The 26,277-nt window shown below is 44.1% G+C and overlaps 1 protein-coding gene and 1 long non-coding RNA gene across 6 annotated transcripts in view; one reads left to right on the top strand and one right to left on the bottom strand.

The window, feature by feature from the left end:
• Positions 1-26,277, bottom strand: part of CACNB4 (calcium voltage-gated channel auxiliary subunit beta 4) — a 287,143-nt gene that overhangs the window by 61,707 nt on the left and 199,159 nt on the right. For all 4 annotated transcript variants that reach the window (XM_066279533.1, XM_066279534.1, XM_066279536.1 and 1 more), the window contains 2 exons: positions 3,220-3,339; positions 1,322-1,444 (listed from right to left, as the gene is read on the bottom strand). In XM_066279533.1, coding sequence (XP_066135630.1) covers positions 1,322-1,444; positions 3,220-3,339 — 243 coding nt within the window. The remainder of the gene's footprint in view (positions 1-1,321; positions 1,445-3,219; positions 3,340-26,277) is intronic.
• LOC136337769 (uncharacterized) lies at positions 3,250-23,702 on the top strand. 2 transcript variants are annotated; one of them, XR_010731888.1, is made up of 4 exons: positions 3,250-3,372; positions 3,745-3,952; positions 16,477-16,862; positions 21,779-23,702. It is a non-coding gene; the product is annotated as an uncharacterized lncRNA (long non-coding RNA). The 2 variants fall into 2 exon arrangements; XR_010731889.1 differs by lacking the exon at positions 3,745-3,952 and having other exon boundaries at positions 3,266-3,372.

Genomic DNA, 26,277 nt, shown 5'->3' with positions numbered 1-26,277 from the left:
GAAAAGCTACAGAAGCATGTCTGTCGCATCAACCATATTCCCCGGACTTAGCACCCTCTGACTATCACTTGTTTTTGTCCTTACAAAATTTTTCGAAGGGCAAAAACTTCAAAAATGAAGAAGATATCAAACAAGCACTGGTTCAATTTTTCGCATCAAGAGATAAAACAGGCCCTGGCCGGTTGGCTCAGTGGTAGAGCATCGGCCTGGCGTGCAGGAGTCCCGGGTTCGATTCCCGGCCAGGGCACACAGGAGAGGCTCCCATCTGCTTCTCCACCCCTCCCCCTCTTCTTCCTCTCTGTCTCTCTCTTCCCCTCCCGCAGCCAAGCCTCCACTGGAGCAAAGTTGGCCCAGGCACTGAGGATGGCTCTGTGGCCTCTGCCTCAGGTGCTAGAATGGCTCTGGTTGCAGCAGAGCAATGCCCCAGATGGGCAGAGCATCGCCCCCTGGTGGGCATGCCGGGTGGATCCTGGTCGGGCGCATGCGGGAGTCTGTCTGACTGCCTCCCCATTTCCAACTTCAGAAAAAAATACAAAATACAAAAAAAAAAAAGATAAAACATTTTTCAAAAATGGGATATACAAATTGCCCTCATACTGGCAAGAAATCATTAATAATAATGGCAATTATATTATTTAATAAAGTTTATTGATGGTAAGAAAAATTTGTATTTTGTTTTATTCCAAAAATGGAGAGAACTTTCTGGTAGACCATATATATATGCATGTATATACTGAGGTTGAATAAATAGAAGTTTTGGATGTCACTATTGCACCTTTCGAGTTGAGAGGCTTCAAGTCCTTCTTGTACTGCTCAATCCCGTTAGTCTTCTGTTTTCCAAAGATCTCGGCACTCTTCTTAGCCTTAACACTTTAATTATTACACTCACTAGTGTTGATTCCACGGTCAGGGTCCAAAGGATTATAGCCCAGGTGTTTATAACTACAACATCCCTTATAAATGGTCTCTCATGGGTACGTGCTATGCCACCAAACTCATGTTTCCCTAAGCTGGATCCATAGATCTATGGCTCTGCATAATCAGTCATGCAAAGTGATTAAAAGGTGACCAGAGGACCAGAGGTCTTTCCTACATCCATTCTGTGATGACTGTGATCCAATGTTTTAAATGTGTGATAATGCAAGCAATGATCTCAGGCTCCTAATCTAGGTGAGAAGGAAAGGATTTGGAAGGCCCAGCAACTAAATGAGGTAACACCCTGGCAGCTCCCCAGGGCTTCTCTCGGTGTATTTTGGCTCAGAGCTGATCCCCAGCTTTGGCCTCCTGGCAGGTGAAGGGACGCAGAGTGCCCTCTGTTTACCTCTTTAATGTGGAGAAAGTCCTTGGCATCGAAGGAGATGGCCGTGCTTGGGACTGGCACATCCTCATCCAGGGCACCACAGTAGCTGACGTTCGTCTTCACAGCAAAGGCCACGGGTTTGGACTAGGCACAGGGTCATGGGATAAGGATGGACGGAGGAAGACAGAGGAGGATTTTTCATATTGAAACACAGTATCATAATAACATAATTGATAGTATCAGGCAGCTGGGGAAATCACTTTCAAAAAGGGGGCTCTCAATCGGGTGTCACGTTTTCGGGCAGCACTGAGACATCTGCAGGCATGACGCTGAGAATGACTCAGTCCTACCAACCCACCCATCTCGCTCCTCTTGTGGTACTTTCCAACATCACAAACAAAAAGTGCTCCCTTAACACACTGAAAAGGACTGAAAAGGCGGGAGGGGCTGTCTGCTTTGCCCTCTCGTCATGAAACTTACATTTGTTACTTTAAATGATGATAGACACCCTTGCCCTTTGAATACAGGAAATGTGTGCCAGTCTTAAATAAAAAGGTTTTGGTGGTGGCGGAAGTGGGTAGCTCAGATCTGAAAACCTGTGGGGTCCCACTCAATAGAACACCTTATCCTGCCAGAGAAAAGGAAAGCCGAGTGGCGGGGGTGGTAGGCAGGAAGGGCAGAGCTGCTTACACATCACCTGGTAACAAAAGCTGGTTCTCAAACTCTTTTGGGGTCACGTGCTCTTGGGCTGGGGCAGCCTGGCAAAGGTTAAGCAAACCACTAGCCTTCGCCAATGGTACTGCACTGACATTTGGGTGACCACAAGGCCACAAAACAGGCTCGGAAAGAAAACTAAAACAAGGATTCGCCACAGATGAGAACGCAGTGTTCCTGCAATCCCAGGCTGCTGTGTTATTGGCTCACTTATTCGTGCAGTGAACACAGGTGAGGAGCAACACTTGAGACAGAACCCGAGTTAGAGTCCCACCCACGCCCCTGCACAGGCACTGCCCAAGCCCCGTTAAAGACAGCGCAGGCGTGGAAGCAAACAAAGATGCATTCCCTGCGTCCCTCTCCTCTTTCTGCTCTTTCTAAAACTGTACTGTAAAAACTGTAAAAATACAAAAGGAAATTCACTTTATCTGAGCTTTGGCTTTTCTCCTTTTAAAAATGAGAAAGATTAAGTCACTGAGTCTGTCATGGCGGGTAAGAAGGAGAGGCTGGCTGTGACTCCTGTTTTATATTTTGCTGTTGGACATAAGATTTCATTTGACAAAAGGAGTCTGTGCTAAAAAAAATTAAAAATAGTTTAAAATACATAATGGGAGCTGTCTAGTGACTCTTCCCATCCTGACATTTACAAATGCAACGTGTTGCATCCTGTGGGTGCCGAGATTCCTAGGAGAGGCCTCTCCCAGGGAACTATCTGAAGGCCTGTCTCAGCAATGTCTCTACTGCTCAGCTTTGCTGCCGTGTTAACACCTCTTCAAAGTTCTGAACTTCATGCTGAACTTGAGGTGGGAGACTGGCGCCAAGAGCAGGGAGACCCACAGAACTACAGTGCAAGTGTGGCCTGCCACGAAGGCTAACGTCCTAGAACCGGTGGGCATGCTGGACCCTGCGGAGGCTCCCTGCCAGCCCTGGGTGTGGCGAGCTTGACATTGGCTACAGTTGCTGAGTTGGAAGATGACCAAAAAATTTACCCCCAAACCAAACGGTAAAGGGTGAAATGTCAGTGTCTCAGGCCCCGGTCCCCGGGAAATGTTACTAAACCTCTTTAGGGTGATTGGGTCAGAAAGCCTTACAATCTGGTGTCTCTTCTCAGAGTGATCATAAGCTGATTTTTTTTTTCAGGGAACTCTTGAGGGGAAGAGCAGCTGCTCAACCTGCACTTTGGAACCAGAGAGGCAACAAGTCACCTTTGCTCGCTCCAGCTGGATCGCCGCCTGCTGCTCTCTCTCCTGCCGAATTGCTTCCCTGTCCTCTTCCAAAGAGACATCGGAGTCCGACGGCCTGCTCGTGTACGAATCCGCTGAACCCTGGAAAGGAGAGCCCGGAGCAGTTCAAATGAGGTGATGAGAAGCTTCTTAAATTGTCCCACCCATAACAGCATCCCGAAGTGGGTTCTTTCCATTTGCATAGAATTTGATGCACACACTCTGCGCCTTCTTGCAGATATAAATTTAGACGACAAAGCACAGTTAAGCAACTGACTAATTCCAAAGGTAGCAATGTTGTGAAGCAAATATTTTGACTAGACTAAGTGCTAGGCAGTAAACTGCAATGAAAATTACGTGATATTTAGTCCCAATTCTTCTTGTTTTCTGCTATCTTTATATTAAGCTCATATTCATTTGTAAAACTGAGCTTTAATTCTATTATATCCCTCTAAAGGAAAAAGAAAGCCTATTCCAAGGGCTAAATCCTGCCAATCCGTATTGTAGGTGACCGATCTGCCAAGATGTCAACACAGCAAAGCAGAATCCTGCATTAGTAAAGGGGTTTCCAGTTCCAATGTCAACATCATTGAACTCTCTATTAAAACTTCAATCACGGTCTCAGCAGTAGCCATACTTGATCACCATGGCCATCAAGCCATGAACTTTGCAGGTGGAAACAAGGATGTCCTCGCCCGAAGCCCGCATGTGGAAGGTCAGTTTGGACAGCACTGAAATCCAGCCTGATTGATGTAGCCAGGCACTGAGAGCGCCCGGCACCACTTAATGCCCACGGCATAAGAGATGAAAAGCACAGCAGCTAGTTAAACAGTTACCCACGCACTCCACAAAAGACATCCTGGCAGTTTCCTTATAATTGCTGAAGGAACATCATCCTTACAATTTCCTCAGGCTGGCATTACAATTGACACTTGCATAGATGATGACATTTACACAGCAGAGATACTGACAGGATGGGTGTATCTGACCTGTTCCATAAACCATACACAGATTTTAAAAAGTGTAGACCTATTCAAATAGCTAAGAATCTGCTATTCAAAGTGAAAAAAGAACTCTAAGAGTGGTTGGCTGCTGAAATGGGCCCTTTGAAAGTTCCTCTAAACGTAGAAATGTTTATACATATATTGTGAATATGCTGCTTGTAGAGACAGCTTCGCCTCTCAGTAGAGGGTGTTGTTATTCTAACTGGGGAGCTTTTTCCCACAATAAAAAAGAAAGTCCCAGCACAGGTGATCCCGGCAGCCTAGAACCATAATTCCTGATGAGAGATTTTATCAGAGTCCCCTATGGACTCTGGTTCTCAATTCTGCCTCTGCAATCTAATTTTGAAACTTTATTTAAGTTGCTTAGATCACTCTGTTGGTGCTGAGAAAGGCACCAGGTGTTAGACTGGCGCAGTCACACTGAACGTCGGTTCAGCAATCCTGTCACTTGGGTTCTGGCTAAGACTTCGGAGCCAAGACTCAAACTATAATAGAATGTTTATCTAAAAAGTCACAGAGGTAAAAGAAATGAGCTGTGGAAGATACAAGCTCTTTCAGGAAACAAGTTACAGAGGCCAATGAATGGCCTTTGGAGCTTAGGAGAGGGAAAGAAAAGGTAACGCCCCAGGGTGGGGGTGAGGGAAGGGTGAGGGGAAAGGCACAGGGCTGCTCCTGAGAGCTGAGCTGGGTCTTCCCTACTAAGGGGCTTTTAAGTGAGGACTTTAGGGGAGGTCCCAGGGGGAGAGCTCAGTGGAATATTCATCGGTTCTCCAGGTGTGTCCTTTCGGGGTCGAGGTCTCCACTGACTGCTCAGCACCAGGGCAGGGGTCATTAGTCAGTGCAGCTGGTCCTGAGGTCAACAGTGGCATTGCTTTTCTGATTTTGCTTTTCTGGGCCTGGAGCTGAAACACAACTGAGGCCTAGATGTCATCCCTAGGGCTTACTGCCTGAAGGAGCGGTCATGCAAGGGGCTGCATGGGAGTCACATGAGGCCACTCTTCCGCCCCTTGTTCTTCTTTCAAGGCGGTCTACCACATAACCAGCAATAAACCAGGGGAGGAACAATCAGGGGAGCCTCTGAACCACTTATGCAGCAATATGCTAGGGAGGAGAGATTACCCTGGGGCAAAGTCCTTATTTTCCCAGTTTTGCTCGTAGCTAGGCACCTGGGGCTTTCCACCCTGGTGACCTTCTGTGCCTCCTCTACTCCTGTCTGTTTAACTGCCTACCACAACTTAAGGCTCAGTCTTCTAATCTGTACAATGGGGACACTGACTATTTCAAAGGATTAAACAAAATAAAATATAATAAAGTTAATATTTATTAATCTCCTATTACATCAGCATGTGGCTAGAGGCTTTGCACATCTCATGTACTGGATCCTTACAGCAGTATAGGAGCTGGGATTCCAACTTGGGTCGTCCAACCTTAGAGCCAGCCATTTCAAACCGTACACCGTGCTGCAGGCACACAGTAGGCACACAGAACTCATTCTCATTCCCTTGCTAGTGCTGATATTTCTATACAGATTTTAAAAAAAGAATTCATAGATTCTAATCATTTTCCAACTCATTTATAATATTTATGCACAATAGCCCACCTTGAAATGTGTCTACTTTTTTTATTGATTTTGCTGCATGGAAAACACTTTTCCCCTAGCTTTATTGAGATATAATCGACATATAACATTGTACACCTGTTGCTTTGATACACTTATACATTGCAAAATGATATACTATACATTTAATAACTAGGAAGTGTCTAAATCCAGGCACTTGATGTAGTGCTTTTTTTTTTTTTTTTTTGCATTTTTCTGAAGCTGGAAACGGGGAGGCAGTCAGACAGATTCCTGCATGCGCCCGACAGGGATCCACCTAGCATGCCCACCAGGGGGTGATGCTCCATCCATCTGGGGCGTTGCTCTGTTGCAACCAGAGCCATTCTAGCGCCTGAGGCAGAGGTCACAGAGCCATCCTCAGTGCCCAGGCCAACTTTGCTCCAATGGAGCCTTGGCTGCAGGAGGGGAAGAAAGAGACAGAGAGGAAGGAGAGGGGGAAGGGTGGAGAAGCAGATGGGCGCTTCTCCTGTGTGCCCTGGCCGGGAATCAAACCCGGGACTCCTGCACGCCAGGCCAATGCTCTACCACTGAGCCAACCGGCCAGGGCCTATGTAGTGCTTTTCAAAGTGCCGTTTACAGAGAAAATGCATTTGTTAACCAAATTATAAACAAATTCTTCTGTGCAAACCTACTGGGGAAAAGTCTGGACCTACAAAATGAGTAACTACAAGGTGACGGTTTTGTGGAGCATTCCTTACTCTCACAAAGCACTATCTTGAAATCCTTTAAAACAGAAGAGTTCTCTCAGAACATCTTTTGTCCTAACTTAGTTATACCTGCATACAATGCGGAGTAAGAGAGAAAGGAAACAACGTTTCTAAGAGATGTATGGAAACAGTGTTGAGTTAGTCCTAGGCGGTGTTTGCTGAGGTGTAATGTGTGCTGTAGCCCAGTGGTCCCCAACCTTTTTTGGGCCACGGACCGGTTTAATGTCAGAAAATATTTTCACGGACTGGCCTTTAGGGTGAGACGGATAAATGTATCATGTGACTGAGACAAGCGTCAAGACTGAGTCTTAGACGGATGTAACAGAGGGAATCTGGTCATTTTTTAAAAATAAAACATCATTCAGACTTAAATATAAATAAAATGGAAATAATTTATTCTTTCTCTGCGGACCAGTACCAAATGGCCCACAGACCAGTACCGGTTTGCGGCCCGGGGGTTGAGGACCACTGCTGTAGACCACTGGCTGGGAGAAGATGTCTGGACCATAAAGTGGTTGTGATGCAGGCAGTCAGGAAGGAGGCCCGCTCTTCCTTTTGAAAACATGTGCTGCGGAAGGTTAATGACTACCGTTCACAAGAAAGCAGGCTGCCTACTGAAGCAGGGAGTCAAACAGCTAAAACACACAACCTACTGTTGACACTAGGAGATGGCTAGTTTCCTGAAAGTACCTGAACGACATTTCAAATCTTGGCAGTCAGTCGCCTCTGAGCACACAAGAAGTGACTCAAGGACTCCTGCAAATGAACTTTATTTTGAAATCTGAACAAAATTGTAAGAATTTCAAAATTACTTAAAAAGCTCTACCATTGCCAAATATGTAAAAGTGGAAGCTTCTGTTGACTTCCCTGCTTCTAAAAATATTGGTAGAGAGAAAAATAAGGCACAATGATATCCATTTCAATAATTACAGTGTTAGATCACCACACCATTTATTCTAGGTTTTTGTGGGGCTTTTGTTAATGGCATCTACATTTCTTTGAATATGGGAATCACTGCTGCTGTCTCTCAAGGTCCTGGGGAAAGCAGAGGACCAACACCAATAGCCCAAATTTGGCCCATGGACATGCTCTGCCGGCTTGGCACAAAAGTAGTTTCTTATTTTCATTTATTTTTTTTTTGTTTTGCTCCAACTGGTTCAAAGACAGTATAGACACATCCCAGGAGAAAGGGAGAAAAAGAAAAAGGCCCTGGGCTGTTACAGAGGCAGAGAGAGAACAGGAGAGGCAGAGGCACGAGGGGAACACCTGGGCCGGGCTAGTGCAGGACCTAGAAAGGGGAGGGGCGGCGGCAGGCTCCCTAGACTGGAGGGCTGGAGGGGGGTCGCCCAGACAGAGGTCTGGCTAGCCATTTATGATCAGGAACAGGGAAATGCTAAGAAGGAAATAATGTTAGATGCTAGGAGGATAGAACTGAAGACCTAAAGGTCACTGGTCCTGGCCAAAGCTGGAAAATGCAGCCCCACGAACTTTTCACTTTTCAGAATTCCATTGCATAAAAAGGGCAAAGAGTGAGCTCTCCGCCTGATGACTGAGCCAGTCCTGGGCTGTGAACCCATGTGTAAGATGAGTCCCTTAGAAGTTACGAAGCAGACATCATGGCAAGCCACATCTAAGAGCCTCCAATGAACCAAGTAAATCAGGGGGGAAAAAGAAACAATTGCTAAAAGTCTCTTTGTAAATATATTACATAACATACATATCATAAACAAACATGCATACTGTATGTAATCTTAACAGCCATAAACTGACGTATGCTAGTGAACAACAAAAGTAGCTTTCCATTCGCATATAGCCCGGACTGTTTTTCACCCCTTTTATTCAATATTGAAAACAGATTCCAGCTTGACACCTTTCATGAATCTTCTTGAGTACAGAATAAAAAAACGCTGATAGAAACACGGGAAAATCAGTTTACTGTTGCCCTGGAAAACGGACAGTGATCTGAAGTCAAACGTGGAAGGGCTCCCTGTCACTGCCCGAGAGGGGGACACGGGGTGGGTGGGGAGGCAGCCCGAGCTTCAGGACCAGGCAGTGCTGGGTTTGACACTCGCCAGTTCTTACTGGCTGTGGACCTTTGGTGACTTATTTTACCTTTCTGAGCCTCAATTTCCTCCCAGGTGAAATAAAAATAATGATGTGTATCTTGCAGAGTTCCCCAGTGTTTGGTCTGAGACAGAACATCATTTCTTTTGCCATCATGAGGGAAATCAGGAAATGGCAGCAATTAATCTTTGACTCACTAATTAAAGTTTTTGGCCACTTTTTAACATTCAATTTTCAGTTGTTTTAGAGTTTTCGAATTTATATCTTGTTTTCCTTCAAATGGCTTTACTGAGGTGTAATTTATATACCATAAACTTTACACATTCTCAATGTACAATTCAATGACTTTTAATAAAGTTACCAAACGTAATTTACACCACAGTCTGATGCTGGAATATTTCTATCACTTTGTAAGAAACCCTGTACCCATTTGCAGTCACTCTCAAATGTCATTACTCAGCCCAGGAAACCACTTACTTATCTTGTCCTTTCAAAACTAAATAATACTTAGTTTTTTTTTCTAATAATTTTAGAAATTTAACAAATGTTTGATTTCAAACTGCAGTGATGCTGGAACAGAGCCCTGTTACTCTTAGAGCCTCTGGGCTTCGTGATCACGCCGTCCTGGCATTCTCACTTCCTCGCTGGGCTGTCCACTCACTGGATGCTGACCAGGTTCCGTAGTGGCCACTAGGTGAGCTGAGGACCACTTAAGTTTCCTGAGAATCTTTTCTCATCTACAAAATGGGTTATTTTGGGAAACTGATAAGACACCATAGTAGCACAACATTATGTGTAAGTGTAACAATGGCATTTCCTAGAGCCACGCCGTCTGGGAGAACTTTCTGAAGTGGTGCACAAGCTCCGTCCGGGTGCTGTTCAATGTGGGAGCCACCAGCCGCATGTGGTTATAGAGCACCTGCAATGTGGCTAGTGAGACCAAACAATTGAATTTTTACTGTTTAATTTTTTAATGTTTAAAATTTTATTTCACGTTAATTAATTTAAATGTAAATACCTACCATATAACTAGTGGCTACCATATTGGGCTGTGCCGTGGTAGACACTCCAAATGTCAGTTTTACTTTCAGATCAGACAAGTGAATGGTCAACATGGCATAAACTTGGTATTTTAATGATTGCATTAAGTGGCCTAAGTGGCAGTGGAATGTCCACAGAAACACATCACTCCCAATGGATTTGAGCTTGTTTCTCTCCACTGAGCTAGTGATGACTGACCACGCACCTTTTCCCACACTGCAGAAGGGACACAGTGCTCCTCGGGAGTTCCCTCACAGGCTGTCCTATGCAAAAAGATCTCTTAGGCAACCTTTTACAGGCCAGTTCCTTGCTTTCTTGATAATGCTTTTTTCTCCTGCATACCCCGCCTTCACCAGACCTGGCCGAGCTCTTCGGAGAGCACCCCGCCTACCAGGGCCCAGGCTGTACCTCCGAGTACACAGGGCTGAGTAGCATCTGGCACACAGCAGCACCTCGGGTTTGTGGAAAGACAGATCTCTCAAGCCCGTCTAAATCTATTGTTTGTTCCATGATTTTACATTCTTCTCAGGTAGTTGGTTGACTAAGGTTTAGGTTTACTGGGTGTGATGTTACTTGTTAGAATCCTAACCCTATAACATGAGATTTTTTTTTTTAAAGAATGTGGTTTTCAATGCCTTAACCCAGAAGCCTGGATAATATTTACATTCTCAGCACTTAAGCAGAACAAAGAACTTTTGAAATTACTGTAAATCTAAGGGATGACAATTTAACTTTGTTCTAAGATACTTTGTATCATTTCTTGTAAACAGGTGGTTTTCAAACATGTCGACTGAAAGAATAAGGCAAGCTCTGAAGCCCACTTTTACTGGACAGAAGACCAAAGGTTCAGCCTGTCTCTAACTGAACTAAACTTTGTTTTTAGGCTTCAAAGAACAGTCAAGAGCAGCAAAGGGGCATGTTGAGAAAAGTTCATGAACAGAGGGGGAAGAGGATGAATACTTACTCATCCCCTACTTAATGCAAATCATTAGTTATCACACCAACCCTACGAAATATGTTTTTATTACCCCCATTTTACAGATGAGGTATCTGAGGCTCAGGAAGTAAGAAATTCCCTGCCTGCAACTAACACAGGGTGTTCTGTAGGGGGCAGGAGTATAAGTAAAATCTTTCTTTTAAAATTTCCTCTATAAAATCTGATACAAAAACAAAAACTTACATTAAAATGTCAAACATTGGTTCTAATTTTTAAAAATGTTTAGGTAATCTTCTCCACCTTCCACAAATCCTAATTCTCATGGATTCATTAGTGTTGAACCAATGCTTTCTCGTGTCTCAATTCTTTGTACTTGCATTCCTTTCAGATGTATTTAACAAACAAAAATCCCATTAAAAACTGTCAAACATGCCCTGGCCAGTAGGCTCAAGTGGTAGAGTGTTAACCTGGAGAGTAGAAGTTCCAGTTTCAATTCCCGGTCAGAGCAAAGTTGGCCCCAGGCACTGAGGATGGCTCCATGGCCTCACCTCAGGCACTGAAATGGCTCAGTTGTCGAGCAACGGAGCAACACCCCTAGCTGGGCAGATCATCGCACGGTAGGAGACTTGCCAAGTAGATCCCGGTCAGGGCACATGTGGGAGTCTGTTTCTCTGCCTCTCACTTAATTAAAAAAAATAGTCAAACATTTTTGTTGCCTTCAGTTAAACAAAATAACATTTGCAATATTTTGTTAACATTGCTCATACACCAATATTTTACTAATTTGGAATGATAGTTTTAGGTAAAGAACTGGCAGTCTGAGATCATGAGAAGTGACTTGCAGACTGCTTTTCAAAAGCCATGTTTTCTGAGTCTAACTCCACACACTGTATCACAATTTTGCAGATTTCTTTGAGTTTCTGCTTTAATGACAGGATTTTACTCAGCCTTTTTGATACGGGTAGGAGACTCTAAAGTACCTCTGAGAGTTTTCTTTTTCTCTTAAGTGATAACTCCTCCCGTTGTGTCTATACTACTTAAATACAGATTATTTCTTTTAATTAAATTATATAGACACATATAGTTTAAAACAGAGTACAGGCTTTGGCTGAATTATCTCATTAGTGGAATCCAAATTAATGGGTTCTATTATAATTGTTTTATGTCATTTATTTAAAAGGAAGTAGTGTTCATTTAGAAAACTTAGCCAACCTTACTCTTCCTGTTATGTTAATTGGTTTGGCAATTGTTGTAACTGCCCAATTTGAGATAGCTCACAAAAATTAGGGGATATTTTATAGCCTCATATTAATTTTGAAATATCCCCTAATTTTTGTGAGCAGTACATTTTTTCCTAGCTGTACATGCATTAACGGGTTGCCTTAAAAAACCCATTAATGGAGATACAATAACAGCAGAAGAATTTCAACTGACACCACAATACAAAGAAGGAAGTGCTATTTGCATGGTGACAGATGATTGCTAGAATTAGTGATGGGGTGATCACACTGTAAGGGATAAAATGTCAAATCACAAATAAATATAATATACATTGCATACCAACTATACTTTAAAAAAAAGAGGGCCCTCGCCAATGGCTCAGTGGATAGAGCATTAGCCTGGCATATGGATGTCCTGGGTTCAATTCCTGATCAGGGCACACAGGAGAAGTAACCATCTGCTTCTCTTCTCCTCCCTCTCCCCCTTCTTTCCCTCTTCCCCTCCTGCAGCCAGTGGCTCAATTGGGTCTAGCATCACCCCAGGCACTGAGGATACCTCATTGATCTGAATGCATCAGCCTCAGGCACTAAAAATAGCTCGGTTGATTTGAGCATTGGCCACAGACAGGGTTGCTGGGTGGATCCCAGTCAGGGTACATGCAGGAGTCATCTCACTATCTCCCCTCCTCTTACTTGAGAAAAAAGGGGTGGGGGATGAGGGAGGTGACAAAAAGGCCCAGATGGAGACAAAAGGGAAATTTGTACCAGTGTTGGCCATTTAGGCACTTGTGAAAAAGAAGTTGAAATGTAGGCTAACAACAGATTTGCAATTTAAATCAGTGGTGACAGTGGTAACAGGGGGCAGATCCCTTTTATGTAGGGTTACTATAACAATTGCAATCTCATATGGTTTAATCTAATACAGTGGGGATAAACAAAAAACAAAATTGCTTTATGTGGATGCTACCCGGCAAAAACTGCTTTGATAATAAGTGCATAATATTGAATAAGTATGTAAGAAGTACTATATCACTGAACATAGCAGCAAATCAAAAACCCTTCTGTGAGACTAAATGATAACAACATTTTTGCATCCAGTAAGAACTTGATTCTAATGGTAAGGACGGTGAGATTCTGGAGCTCACACCCCTACTGGAAAAGAAAAAGTGACCACCTGCTGGGAGAAGGTGGCCTCAAGCCATCACGCTTTACTACATACAGGCTACAGAATAGAATCATGGGACACTGGGCAGCCACCCTGGGAACCAGCACTGCCAGGTCAAAGCTTAATGAGTGTTTCTGACCAATCCATGTGACACAGGTGAGTGCCTGGGTGGCTACATCTGGTTGGCACCCGTAAGCATTTAGCAAGAGCACAAAGTCTTCATTCAAGGGCAGCAGCTCAGGCTGTACTCATTCTGTCTCCACAGAGGTATTAAAAAGGAAATGTGGTATTTGCTCAGGAAATCTTGACTGTGTTGCTGGTAGATGCTGAGTTGTGTAAAGATGAGGCAACTAGTAGTATCTTGTCAATGTGGACTTCTCTGACCTTCAGAAAAAGTGGTTGACTGAGAAGTGCTTCTTTTTCAACTTCCCCCCTGGAATGGCTTACAAAGTATTTACGGAACATTACTTTTATACTGTGGTCTATTTTCTTGAGAGTCACAGTAGGGATACAATAATAGTAAATATATTTCTCCTAAAAGTAGCTTCAGGTAATAACTTGTGTCTTAAAAAATAAAATAAAACAAAACAAAATAAAATAAAATAAAAGACTTTTCCTTCTGGCATATAAAGGGAGGAATAACACAGGTTCGTTTAGAAGAGGAAAAAGTATAGAAATGACTTGAACCTCTCTTGTAGTTTTAGAAACAGATGAAAAAATATCTTTTAATTCTTTGGAAATAATTTTTTTTGAAAGTTTCTGATTGGAAGAATGCATGTTGATAGCTCAGAGAATTCAGGTGTGTCATCAATAATAGAAATGCTTCCTCAGAGATAGCTACAGAGACAATGGAGGCCAAAGCCAGGTGTCCACTTCATTTCAGGTGGAGATGGTGTCTTACAGCTTTTGTTGTCCTCAGAGCAAGAACAGAGCTTTGCACCTTAAAGGAACTCAAAACAATGTACTGAATGGAACAGTGAATGGGGAGGTCTCAGTAAACAGAGTGCCCGAGAATGCCCAGACTTAACCGAAAGGGGGTATACACTTCCTGCCTTGGGTAGTGTTGGAAACCATGTTGGAAAAATGCTAAAAAACAAAACCAACGTTAATTTGACAGTGTGATATAAAAGTTGATTTGGAAAAATGAATATTCAAAAATGTCTCAGAAGAAATATTTTAAAAAAAACTAAGAAGGACAATTAGCTTTTGTAACATTAAAATATTACGAAATCACAGAAATAAAAAAATATAGGGTACTGGCACAGATCCATGAAATAAGAGTCTATAAGTCAATCCATGTATATTGATAATTAAAATATGATAATGGAAACATTTCGAATCAGTGGGAAAAGAGTGATTATTCAACAATGAGGGGGAGGTTATTCTTATTTCTTAAACCAAAAATATATATACTGTTAATATGTACTTTTTTACAAAGACTTATATAGCTTAAAAATACCTGCATTAATGTCAAATGATAATTTTGATAGACAATATTAAATATTAGTGATTATAATATCAAAAATAACAATGATATAATAACAACTATCATTTACTGAGCCCATACCATGTCTCATGGTTAGTGTAAAGCACTTTCATTAACTGCGATCTTTGGAGAAGAATATGCCCTGTGCAAGGCCTGGTGGCCGTAAAAGTCTAAGTTAGTATTGAGTTTTTCTCTTTGACCCACAGTCTTCTATATTTACAAAGCCTGTAGGTCTTAGGTTAAACACGTGATGATGTAACAGTGTAGTGGTTTAAATTTATGTACAAATGCTATTTTTGAATGATAAGACAGTGACTGATTCAAGGATGCTTGCTCTCCAGGTAAGAACCAGGCCGGCCCCTCAGTTATCGCCACCGAAGAAGGAATCCTTCCCCGTTTAATGTCACCAAACTTGTGCTCAGGCAGCTGTGTGCCTTATGTACTTGCTGTCTCTCCTTAGCTCTTTAGGACCTTAATACAATTGCACTTGCCCCAGCCTCCCCATCAGCATGGGCCAACCCTATTTGCAGTTCTGAGTGACCAGTGCCCATACCCTTCCCTGGGGAGGGGCCTTTCTTCCCTAGTGGGTTCCAAAGTCGGAGGAGATGGAAGCTAGGCTGGATCTTTGACTCCCATCTGACAATCTGTGTTAGAGCTCATTTCGTTAGAGGAAAAGAACTTATTCTTAGTTCAACCTTTAGAACTAGGAAATAAGCTTTTAATTGGAATGAAACAGTACTTTACAGACGTTATCTAATTTAGTCACATAAAAACTTTGTAAGAGGTAGAGTTCATTATCCACACTGAATAACATGCCCAAGGTCACGCAACTGGTGAAATGTGGTAAACACATATGACTGACTGACTCTAAAGCCCTCGGTAAAAACTAAGCTCAGGCACTGCTGGATGAGCAAATGATTAAGGCTGGAGGATAAAAAAGGTAGAATCAATCTCTCTTCCTGCCTCCTTCTCTGTCTTTCTTTCTCTTGCACTCTTTGCAATTAGATTGAACTGGCAATGACTGAGCACGCAATACTCTCTCCAGCACATTCATTTGCTTTCTCTCCAAAGTTCTGTTGAGACCTTACTGAGAGGTCAAGCACATGCCCTAAGTCCTCCAGACATTAACAGGTGAAGCCAAGATTTGCATTTGAGGCAAGAGCATTTCCTGAATAATCTCAAAGATTCCACTGAGGTCTGTTCTTACAGATGTCTTCACAGTGCCAGGAATTAGGTCATGGGGTATGCACTTGAACTGACACGAAAATTAATACATTCAAATAAGTCGGAGAGGAGATCCATCCACACCTGCTCATTTTGTATAAGAGGTTAATAGAAACTTTTGCACCAAACACACAAAAAAGTTAAGAGATAAAATTATTGATTAGAATGTTTTGGAGAGATACTATGATTTATTCTAATCATCTCTGTTTTTCATTAGGAAACATGCAGAGAAAGAATTATTATTCATATGAGATCCGGAACTGAATAAACAGTTCAGAGTTGGGCTTTGAAGCTAGAATGCTTGGGTGGCAATCCTAAGGCTGCCACTCACTAGAGGTGCTTTTGGACAAGGCACTTAATCTCTCTCTGCTGGGTTTCCTTTCTGAAGAAGAGGATATTAATTTATGGAACTCTATGGAGATTACGTGCTCAGCACACAGTGCAGGTGCTCGGAGGCAGCCTCTCCCAGGACCGGCTGTTAGCAAGGACACTTCCCCTGACTGACTTAGCCCAGCCCTTTGTTTCTCGGATGAGCCAATTTGCTCTGTTTTTTGTTTTGTTTTTTTTTAATGGATAGAATGTAAAGCCTGACTTAAGGTAAAGAGGAATTAAAGGTATTGGCTAAAACAAAATTTAGAAATCAGATTGGAGTTATTCTTTCATATTTCTTCTGCCTGCAAAAGCTGCATTTACTCAGCAGGCATTCACTCTGTCTTTGGGAAGAACCTGAAAATCATCAGTTTTGTTTTTTGGGTGTTTTGTTTTTTTTTCAGATAACCACAAGAATACAACCGCTGTCCTTCACAAGCAGTGCTGACCCACTCCCCACTCTGAACTGTGTGACAGTTCCAAGTGACATGCCCATTAGCCCAGACCGATGTGGGCGCCCTCCTCTTGAAGACTTCAATGACTGGGTCAAGATGGCTAGGGCTTGTGGCAGTCACCAATCACAGAGCAGAGTCATGTCCTCCAGTACCTGACCCGCAACCCGGGTGTCAGGGCCAGCCCTGTCAACAAAACCAGCCAATCATCAGGGACTTCTGGATTCCTAAAGGGTTCAGAGTCACTTCCAATAGACAAGATACTCTTTCCCTTCCGAAAGCAGAGATGAGTTCTCTGGCCAGAGATGCCCTTGTGTCATTTCAACGAGGAAAATAAGGTAACAATTGCTTTACTTAGCTCCATTCTCTTTTTCTATTTTCTTGCTCTTTTTGCTTCCTGGAAATACATGCTTAAAAAATAAAAACACTCCTATCTTAATGCTCTGGTGAATTATGATAAAAGGTCTTTTGTTATCATTCTGCATCTTGATAGGTAAGAAATAAATTTGTGAACCACATACATATATAATTCAAATGGCTAGCACTGAAATGAATGAACAAATGTCTTAGTACAATGGCCCGGTAGTCTCCATTGTTAGGTATGATGATGGCTGTAGAGCAAACCCTTAGTCCAGGGGAAGGCAAGAGCCTGAGAGGAGAAGTAGGGAGTTCATATCAACACACAAGACATGTGGTGTTCATTCCGTGGGAAAGCTTTTTCTTCCCTGGGCTCATCCTGAAAGCTCTTCTCCTCCCCTGCGTGATTTCAGGGATATGAAGCTCCCTCAGTGCTGCCACACGCACCTCTGAAGAGCCGCCGTGCACAGGAGAGCCGCCGTGCACAGGAGAGCCGCCGTGGGAATGCAGCCAGCACGGGCACTTCTGGCTCCCTCAGGCTGCGTACACCTGCGCTCTGGGAAGTGGGAACAGGAGAGACAAGTCCAAGAAACTCAGTTTAGGGAGACTCGGTACTTTAATAGAAAACTTCAGGCAAATGTAGACATGATAGGTAAGAGGTCTCTGCCCGACAACAGGCAAAGGATGAACAGGCTTCCGCTGAGGAAGGAAACTCCGGGGGAGGTGGCCTGACCACAGAAGAGCGCGGGACCAGTCCACAGCGCTGCACAGGGGCCCTGGACAGACGGGGCCCAGAGGCACTGTCCCACGTTCCCCAGGGTGCGGGTGCTCCCAGCACCCAGGGCCACGGGCCGCACGTCATACTCTCGGCAGCCTTGCAGAGTCTGTGTGGCTTGCTGCACACACGGCGTGAAATTACGTTGAACTGCTTGCTCTTAACTCCACAGTATAGTTTCAGTCATTCATACTAAGTTGATTTTGGGGTTTTTTTTTGTCTTTAGTAAGTTCCAAATAAAATAATTTCTTCAAGTGCTTTTAAAATACATATATATGTGAACCAGGTGAATCTAACTGATAATAATGACCAGGTTCTGGGAAGCCCAAGAGGAATAAGCAGGTAGATGGCCTTCCATACACAAACCAAGTCGTAGGTGCTCAATACTAGGTCATGTCTGGTTGTCTGCCATCCGATATGGGATTCAACTGACACTTGTTGAAAAAGACCTGTGCTAAGTGCAACAGCAGGAATGAAAGTGAATGGGACACGGTCCCTGCAGAACAGGGCTGCATACTGCGATAGGGCAGAGAGTTATGCAAATAACTGCATTACGAAGGAGGGCACGAGAAGGGCTGTAACAAAAATACAAGTCCAATTATGAACAGAGCAGATTAATTCTGTTTGGGAGAACATGAGCTCTCTGGGAGAAGGTGAAAGTGTTAAGCGGGGTTGTCAGAAATAGGCTGCTCAGCTGATACGGCAGTGAGGCCAAAGGGCAAGAAAATGAAGGAAATGTTTGGAGAATGATGAAACTTGTCAACTCGCAGTCAGCACTGGGGTGGGAGACGTGGAGGACACTAAAGACGGGAAAGTGCCTTTAAACACTTCCAGTGAAGTGGAGCAGATGAGATGTGTTCATGAAACACAGTTTTTCAGTGCTAGCACTACAGTATTAACAAATAACGAAGCAGTCAGGGCTATTGTCTTTGGAGTTGCAACAAGGTGGAGGTCAATACGAGGTGGCTGAGCCATGCTGCAGGGAGAGGGCAGGGTCAGCACTTCTTCTGAAGGACGGGCTGGGTCAGAAAGGTGTTGCTGGGCTTTGCAAGAAAGGCAGAGGCAGAGTGGATGCGGGCGGGAACGCAGCGCTTGCCCGTGTTGGCGACTGAGGAGTTCAGAGGTTCGTGGTGAGGGGTAGTTGGAAGTAAAGTTGTCGAGTGGAATAAATGCAGATCCCAACACATCGGGAAGGCCAGGGGGACGTGTGTGCAGCCCTCGGATTGTGAAGGCATGGCGGATGCTGTGCCTGGTGGAGGGCTTCAGAGGGGAGAGGGGGAGAGGAAGATCTGCCCAGGAGAGTGAAAGAGTGGCCAGAGGTTGCCGGAGAGACTGAGAGATAGGGCAGCGGGGAAAGGGAGGCAAAAAGAAACCAGAGACACCTTTCAAAGAACATGTTCTAAAAACGGTTGATGGGTTGGAGGAGATACATACATACAAGCACCGACTGCCGAGTGTGTGCTCGGCACTGTATCAAATGTTAAGTAAATGCGATCAAGAAGGTGAAAAAGATTCTTTAGTTTAATCATTTCCAACTTGAAGAGTAATTTTCACAGTTTGGTTTTTTAAAAGAATATATATTAAATTCACCAACCATCAGCATTTTATGTATCTTCTGTTCAGCAGAAACAAGGGGAAACAAAAGTTAGCGGGTAAGAGAGAGAATGTAGTAAAGCTGGGAAAGTTTAAAAATATATAGAGTTCTTCATCTAACAAGTCCAATAAATCCTCCATATTAACAGCATAGTCGGTGAAAAGGTTCTTCACCAAAGTACGCTGTGTAGCTTCGAGGCAAGACTATCTACAGCACTGCAAAATTAAAATTAGCAAATAATCCTTCCCACTAGGAAAGATCACAAAGGATTTAGAAGGGAATGTGGATAGAATTTTGAACATTGCTAATCAAATGTGGTCTGGTACTTGTTCCAGAAGTTATAAATAACCAAAGCCAGCATAAAAATTGACAATGATGGACAAGCAAAATGCCTCACTAGGCAGGGGCTGGGCCTCTATTAATTTTGAGAACAAGAATTAGAAAAACAAACAGTTATTTCAAGCAATCTCGGCTTGACCAAACAAATTCCAGAAACTTGGTTCCACTGCAAATTCTAGTATCCATTACAGAACTGGAACTACAATAGCACCTATCACCATTGAGCACAAAATGCTGTGAAGAGCTGAACATGAAGGGGAAAGGAAGCTCGCCCTGGGAGAACACCCAGACATCACCAGAAAACAGATCTGTACGCATGTGGTCACAGCACTCCTCATGCGAGTAAATGGGTGCAGCAGGAGTCGCCACGTTCTTCTTAGTGGAAACACCATCACTTACTTGCCTGTTAACAGAATGGTGATTTTAGCACATATGAGAACTGCAACAAAAATGCCCCAAGGATGCCCTGGCCAAGTCCCCCAGGGACAATAATCAGCAACAAATGGAAGGTTGGCTACAATCAACTTCTACTTCAACTGACTAGATGAAGAAGGGTTTTTCAGAAATATTGGAATCTCGTGTTCTAGGTAATAAAAACGGAGCCATCGTCTGTCCTGAGACAGGTTCTCCCTGAGAAGCCTACAACTGATTACATTTTGCTTTTTGCTCCAGCTACCAAGAAGCTCAGAGCTAAGTTCTAACTTTTCTCAGTATAAATCTCTTATCTTAATTTATGTTTTCCATGGCTTTGATCTTTTGCTTGTTGCTAACTTTTTGGGGGAGCTACATATAGTCTTTGAAGTCACCTCAAAATCTGCTGGATGAGGTATAAGTAGGAATTTTAAAAATAATTTTCAAATTGTATCCTACCATTTGTGATGGGTGAAACTTGCCTCCATTTCTTTAGAGAAGTATACATATAGTTCTTTTGAACTCTCAGTTGCTGCTAGCTGTTAAAATTTTTTTAATAGCCTCTCTTTTCAGAGAGGAGGCTTTTCAATCACTCACCTGCTGTCTGCAGAGGTTCCTGCTAGCCCTTTGGAAACTTCCAAGTAAAAAATTAAGTAGTTTACTGTGGCACTGGTTGGCTTAGTTCTGCCCTTGAACACTGAGATTGTGATTTATTCAGTATGTTTCTTGTATATTTGCTAAGATTGGATATAACCATATGCTGAATCAACTCAAACACTTTATCCCATTAAAGTATTCTTTATTTAATCAACATCAAGTTAGAACAAAAAGAAAAAAACTTGGGTGCAAAATTATTAAAATGATATTTTTAATTGTTCCTGACAACATCCAGGCTCATCTTTCTCCTCCAACATGCTCAGGTCATAATACACATCTCAAGTTTTTCCACACATGTTTAATCCACAGCGTGTGGCACGTTCCGGGCACTCAGGAAACATAATATACTTGGTGACCAGTCGGGGGGAATGCTCTGAGGCCTCCCTGCCCTTGCACGGGGTGTCCATTATTTGAAAAGCCTCTTTTCTCCTTGTCCATCTGGCAAACTCCATTCCATCCATCCCCTGGGCAATAGTTTGTATGTGAAATTGTTCTATCTTTCTGATAATAACCAGGGCAGGTACTGTATCTTTTCATCTTTGTGCCCAAACGTGGACTTGGCTCATGGTAGGTGTATAATAAATATTTGAAGGTAAGGAGTATGTCGGGAGGAGAAGGGGAAGGGTGGGAGACAGAAAGGGAGGAAGGGACAAACATTTCTTTGCATTGCTGTTTACAAAAAAACCCAGACTGTATGGCACTTTCTAGCCACTCAATTCCTGAGTTGCATTCAGTAGAGAAAAATGCTTGCCTTTAATTTTTCAAAACTAGACCTGCAAAAGCAGATTGAGTTTCATGTTTCACTGAATCCATCCATTCATTATTAATTGGGTAGTTAAGCGCTTCCAATAACATGTGCAGCTGGGAATCCCTCCAGCTGCCATTCATTTTTCTAAAGATTCAAATCCTCAGTATTTACCTGCTGAAATAGAGCACTGTTACTCCTTCACCAATCAAAATCAAGTAATGAACCCTGCCATTATTGATAAACAACTGAGTAATTTGTAAAAGCTACAACTGTGTTAACTCCAGTTGCCCTGTTGGTTACTGTTGTAATAAATGTGATGAAATTCAATCGCCTGTTTTCTTCTACTAACCAGGTTTTTAATTTTTAAATCCAGATACATCCCATTCATCAGTGACCCCTGAGACACGCAACATAAAGACAGTTACAACTGGCAACATCTTAATGACTGAAACAAGAGGACGTTTCTTTGGCGTCCCAGTTTCCTTTGCTGGGTTGGACAAGAGGAACTACACTTGAAAGCTATGCAGTATCTGGCAATGAAACATTCAGAAGTGTAATGCAGACTTTCCCAAAAGAAGGACTAGAATACTGTTATTTCCCCTCATAGTCTGCAATCAAATAATGAAATAGGAACATGAACCAATTCATTTTGGCTGTCAGCCTCTCACCATGTTTCGAGTGCATGCCAGGATACTGTGCTATTATATGTAATATAGGCCTGCAGATGAACCCAAAATACTCAACCCATTCTCCAAAGGAGGAAACAGAAAACTCACCATGCCCAGTCATTTCCTTCCCTAAAACTGGAGTTCTCACCAGCCAGTTGTTTTCATCCATTACCACTCCATTTGTTAATACATGTTATTATCAACTTACAACTTCTCATATGCTACAGATAATGTGCCCTGTATATCAATCCCATCTAACACACATCTTTCATATGAGCACTTGCCTTTCAAGCTAAAAATCCAACTCTGTCTGCAGAAGAGAACAATTCATAAGCTTAAGAAATGGATAATTTGATTGTCAGAGCCAAGCATTTGCGGGTTTTAGGTAGAAAACCTGCTCTCTTTTATTCAGTTCCCTAAAGAAAATAATAATGTCACAGAATGGCCACAAATACGCACATTATGTCTTACAGTATAGGTAGGGATCAGATTCGGTTTGCTCCTTTTATCAGGGGAGGGTCTCTGGTAACAAATGGCTATTGTTTAGCTCCCAGAGAAATGTCATCACCTGAGCAAGGGAAGGGTGACCCACAGGGGCTGGGATCCGAAGAATCCCAACCAGGGAAACCAGAGCTAGGAGAGTCAGGCGTCAAAACCCACTCATGCCAGAAATGGAAATATATCATTCACTGTCTAAAGTAATTTCTTATTGAAACTGTTCACAAACTGAGGGGATATTCAATTTCTCACATCAAGTTCATATTTGACTCAATGTAAACCTTAGTATAGCCACATCCCCTTTAAGTAAAAAGGTGTTCAGTCAAAACTCAGCTTTGGTTTCCTTCCAGCTTTGCAAAGCAGCTACCTCATTCTGTCTTTCCACACACACATACACCCACATACACACACTCACGCAACACAGACACCCACATACACACACTCACACACACGCAACACAGACACCCACATACACACACACTCACACTCACACAAATACACACACACCCATGCTATCATCTACCTACTCAATAGCCTCCAGGAACTATACATATTGGCTTTTCTCCCCCAAAAGTTTGGAGACCCTCTATCAAAAAACCCCTATTAAGATGTACTTTTATTCTTAGAAATTCTCAATTCAACTATGACCAAGAATGTAAAAACACTGAAAATAAGCAATTTATCAGGCCCTGGCCGGTTGGCTCAGTGGTAGAGCGTCGGCCTGGCGTGCAGAGGTCCCGGGTTCGATTCCCGGCCAGGGCACACAGGAGAAGCGCCCATCTGCTTCTCCACCCCTCCCCCTCTCCTTCCTCTCTCTCTCTCTCTCTCTTCACCTCCCGCAGCGAGGCTCCGCTGGAGCAAAAGATGGCCCGGGCACTGGGGATGTCTCCTTGGCCTCTGCCCCAGGGGCTGGGGTGGCTCTGGTCACAACAGAGCGATGCCCAGGAGGGGCAGAGCATCGCCCCCTGGTGGGCAGAGCGTTGCCCCTGATGGGCGTGCCGGGTGGATCCCGGTCGGGCGCATGCGAGAGTCCCTCTGTCTCTCTCCGTTTCCAGCTTCAGAAAAACACACACACACACACACACACACACAGCAATTTATCAGCGTCTTTAAATAAGAAATCATAATTCATCAAGAGTTTTTAAAATGAGAAGTAATTAAAGACATTGGTTGCCTTATGAATACAAGTCTAAGACTGATTTTTAAATCTTCTTTCAGAGTAAAACTAATTCTTACGTATTATCATTTGTTTAAGTAGCAATTACTATTGAGCATTGATACCTCTTTATAAACACTAAAAATGAATACTAAAACACTAAAATCTGCTGTTTCCAGATCTAGGGCAGAGGTAAAAGCTTAAGAGTAGTCATTCCATCTATGAAGCCACCAACTCCTTTTGTGGCGAGAACTGCTCCTTCAGGGGTCAGCCATGTTTTCAAGAAATGCCTGCGCCAGCGTAACTGACGGTCAGTGAGGGGAAGATGAAATTGTCTGGTCTTGACTTTTTGCTGTCTTACTATTTCATCTGCATGTTGTCCAGCAACAGATGGCCGTTTTCATTTTGATGGCTCTGGCAACAGGCTCCTGTCCATTCCCTTGCTGCATCTCTCCCCAATCTGCTGTCTCCCCCTCCCTGCTGTCTCTCCCACACACCCCCCCCACTGCATGTCTCCCCCTCCCTGCTGTCTCCCACACACACCCCCACTGCATGTCTCCCCCTCCCTGCTGTCTCCCCCACACACACCCCCCACTGCATGTCTCCCCCTCCCTGCTGTCTTCCCACACACACCCCCTCCACAGCATGTCTCCCCCTCCCTGCTGTCTCCCCCACACACACCCCTCCACAGCATGTCTCCCCCTCCCTGCTGTCTCCCCCACACACACCCTCCACTGCATGTCTCCCCCTCCCTGCTGTCTCCCCCCACACACCCCCCACTGCATGTCTCCCCCTCCCTGCTGTCTCCCCCACACACACCCCCTCCACAGCATGTCTCCCCCTCCCTGCTGTCTCCCCACACACACCCCCTCCACTGCATGTCTCCCCCTCCCTGCTGTCTCCCCCACACACACCCCCACTGCATGTCTCCCCCTCCCTGCTGTCTCCCCCACACACACCCCTCTACTGCATGTCTCCCCCTCCCTGCTGTCTCCCCCCCACACCCCCTCCACTGCATGTCTCCCCCTCCCTGCTGTCTCCCCCACACACACCCCTCCACTGCATGTCTCCCCCTCCCTGCAGTCTCCCCCACACACCCCCTCCACAGCATGTCTCCCCCTCCCTGCTGTCTCCCCCACACACACCCCTCTACTGCATGTCTCCCCCTCCCTGCTGTCTCCCCCACACACACCCCTCCACTGCATGTCTCCCCCTCCCTGCTGTCTCCCCCCCACACACCCTCCACTGCATGTCTCCCCAATCTGATGTCTCTCCCACACAAACACCCCTCCACTGCATGTCTCCCCCTCCCTGCTGTCTCCTCCTCACACCCCCTCCACTGCATGTCTCCCCCTCCCTGCTGTCTCCCCCCCACACCCCCTCCACTGCATGTCTCCCCCTCCCTGCTGTCTCCCCCACACGCACCCTCCACTGCATGTCTCCCCCTCCCTGCTGTCTCCCCACACCCCCCCACTGCATGTCTCCCCCTCCCTGCTGTCTCCCCACACACACCCCTCCACAGCATGTCTCCCCCTCCCTGCTGTCTCCCACACACCCCCTCCACTGCATGTCTCCCCCTCCCTGCTGTCTCCCCCACACACCCCCTCCACTGCATGTCTCCCCCTCCCTGCTGTCTCCCCCACACACCCCTCCACTGCATGTCTCCCCCTCCCTGCTGTCTCCCCACACGCTATGCTAAGAGCTCGCACCTCTCTAGTTCCCTGCATACATCCAGTACCAACTTGCCTCCTTAATACACACTTCCTAATTCTTACTCGTCCTAGAAGAGGTGTGTTACCTTTAGGATGCTTTTCTGATAACCCTCGTGGGCTCCCTCCACTTCCATTAAAACTGTTGTGCTCCTTTGTTATCACTGCACTTACATTTTTAAAAATGATGATCTCTCTGCATGTCTGCTCCCCACTGGCTTGGGCACACCTTACAGGCAAAGCCGTCCTTTATGCATCCCTATGTCCCCTCAGGGTTAAGCTCAGTAGCTGGTTTTATCAATGTTTGCTGAATTAGGGAACACGTATGTGAGTAAATGATTTATAGATAAGTCATGAACAGAAGGTAGAACAAACAGCACAAACAAGGTATTAATATGTGATCAGATATTTTCACAAGGGATATAGATGAGTTACAGCTTCAACTATTTGACTATTAAAATACAGTGTTGCAGCTGTATTTTATGTTAATAATTTTTCCTTGAATCGGGTCCTTAAAATACTGGCCACCAAAGAAATGAATGTAAATAACACAAGTTTTTCCAGGAAAAAAAAAAGCTATATTTTAAAATAAATAGTTTTACGCTAATTTTCTATTTCCTTATGTTAAATTTATGGGCCGCTCTCAAAGAGTAGGCGTGGCCTTGGCAGAGAAGGAATGTCAAGGGCAATGCCAGTGTTCAGTGTGGCAATTCTTGTGCCCAGTTCACCTGACTCCATCCAGCGCATATGAAAATGTCTGTGTGGGTGTGACGGGGGTATGGGACTGAGCTGCGGCCACCTAAAATTAACTTTTTATTTTAGAATAATTTTAGATTTACAA

The sequence above is a fragment of the Saccopteryx bilineata genome, chromosome 5, assembly GCF_036850765.1.
Source record: "Saccopteryx bilineata isolate mSacBil1 chromosome 5, mSacBil1_pri_phased_curated, whole genome shotgun sequence".
Taxonomy (NCBI): Eukaryota; Metazoa; Chordata; class Mammalia; order Chiroptera; family Emballonuridae; genus Saccopteryx; species Saccopteryx bilineata.
The sequence above is the reverse complement of the archived record's forward strand: the minus strand, read 5'-3'. Positions and strand labels throughout refer to the sequence as shown.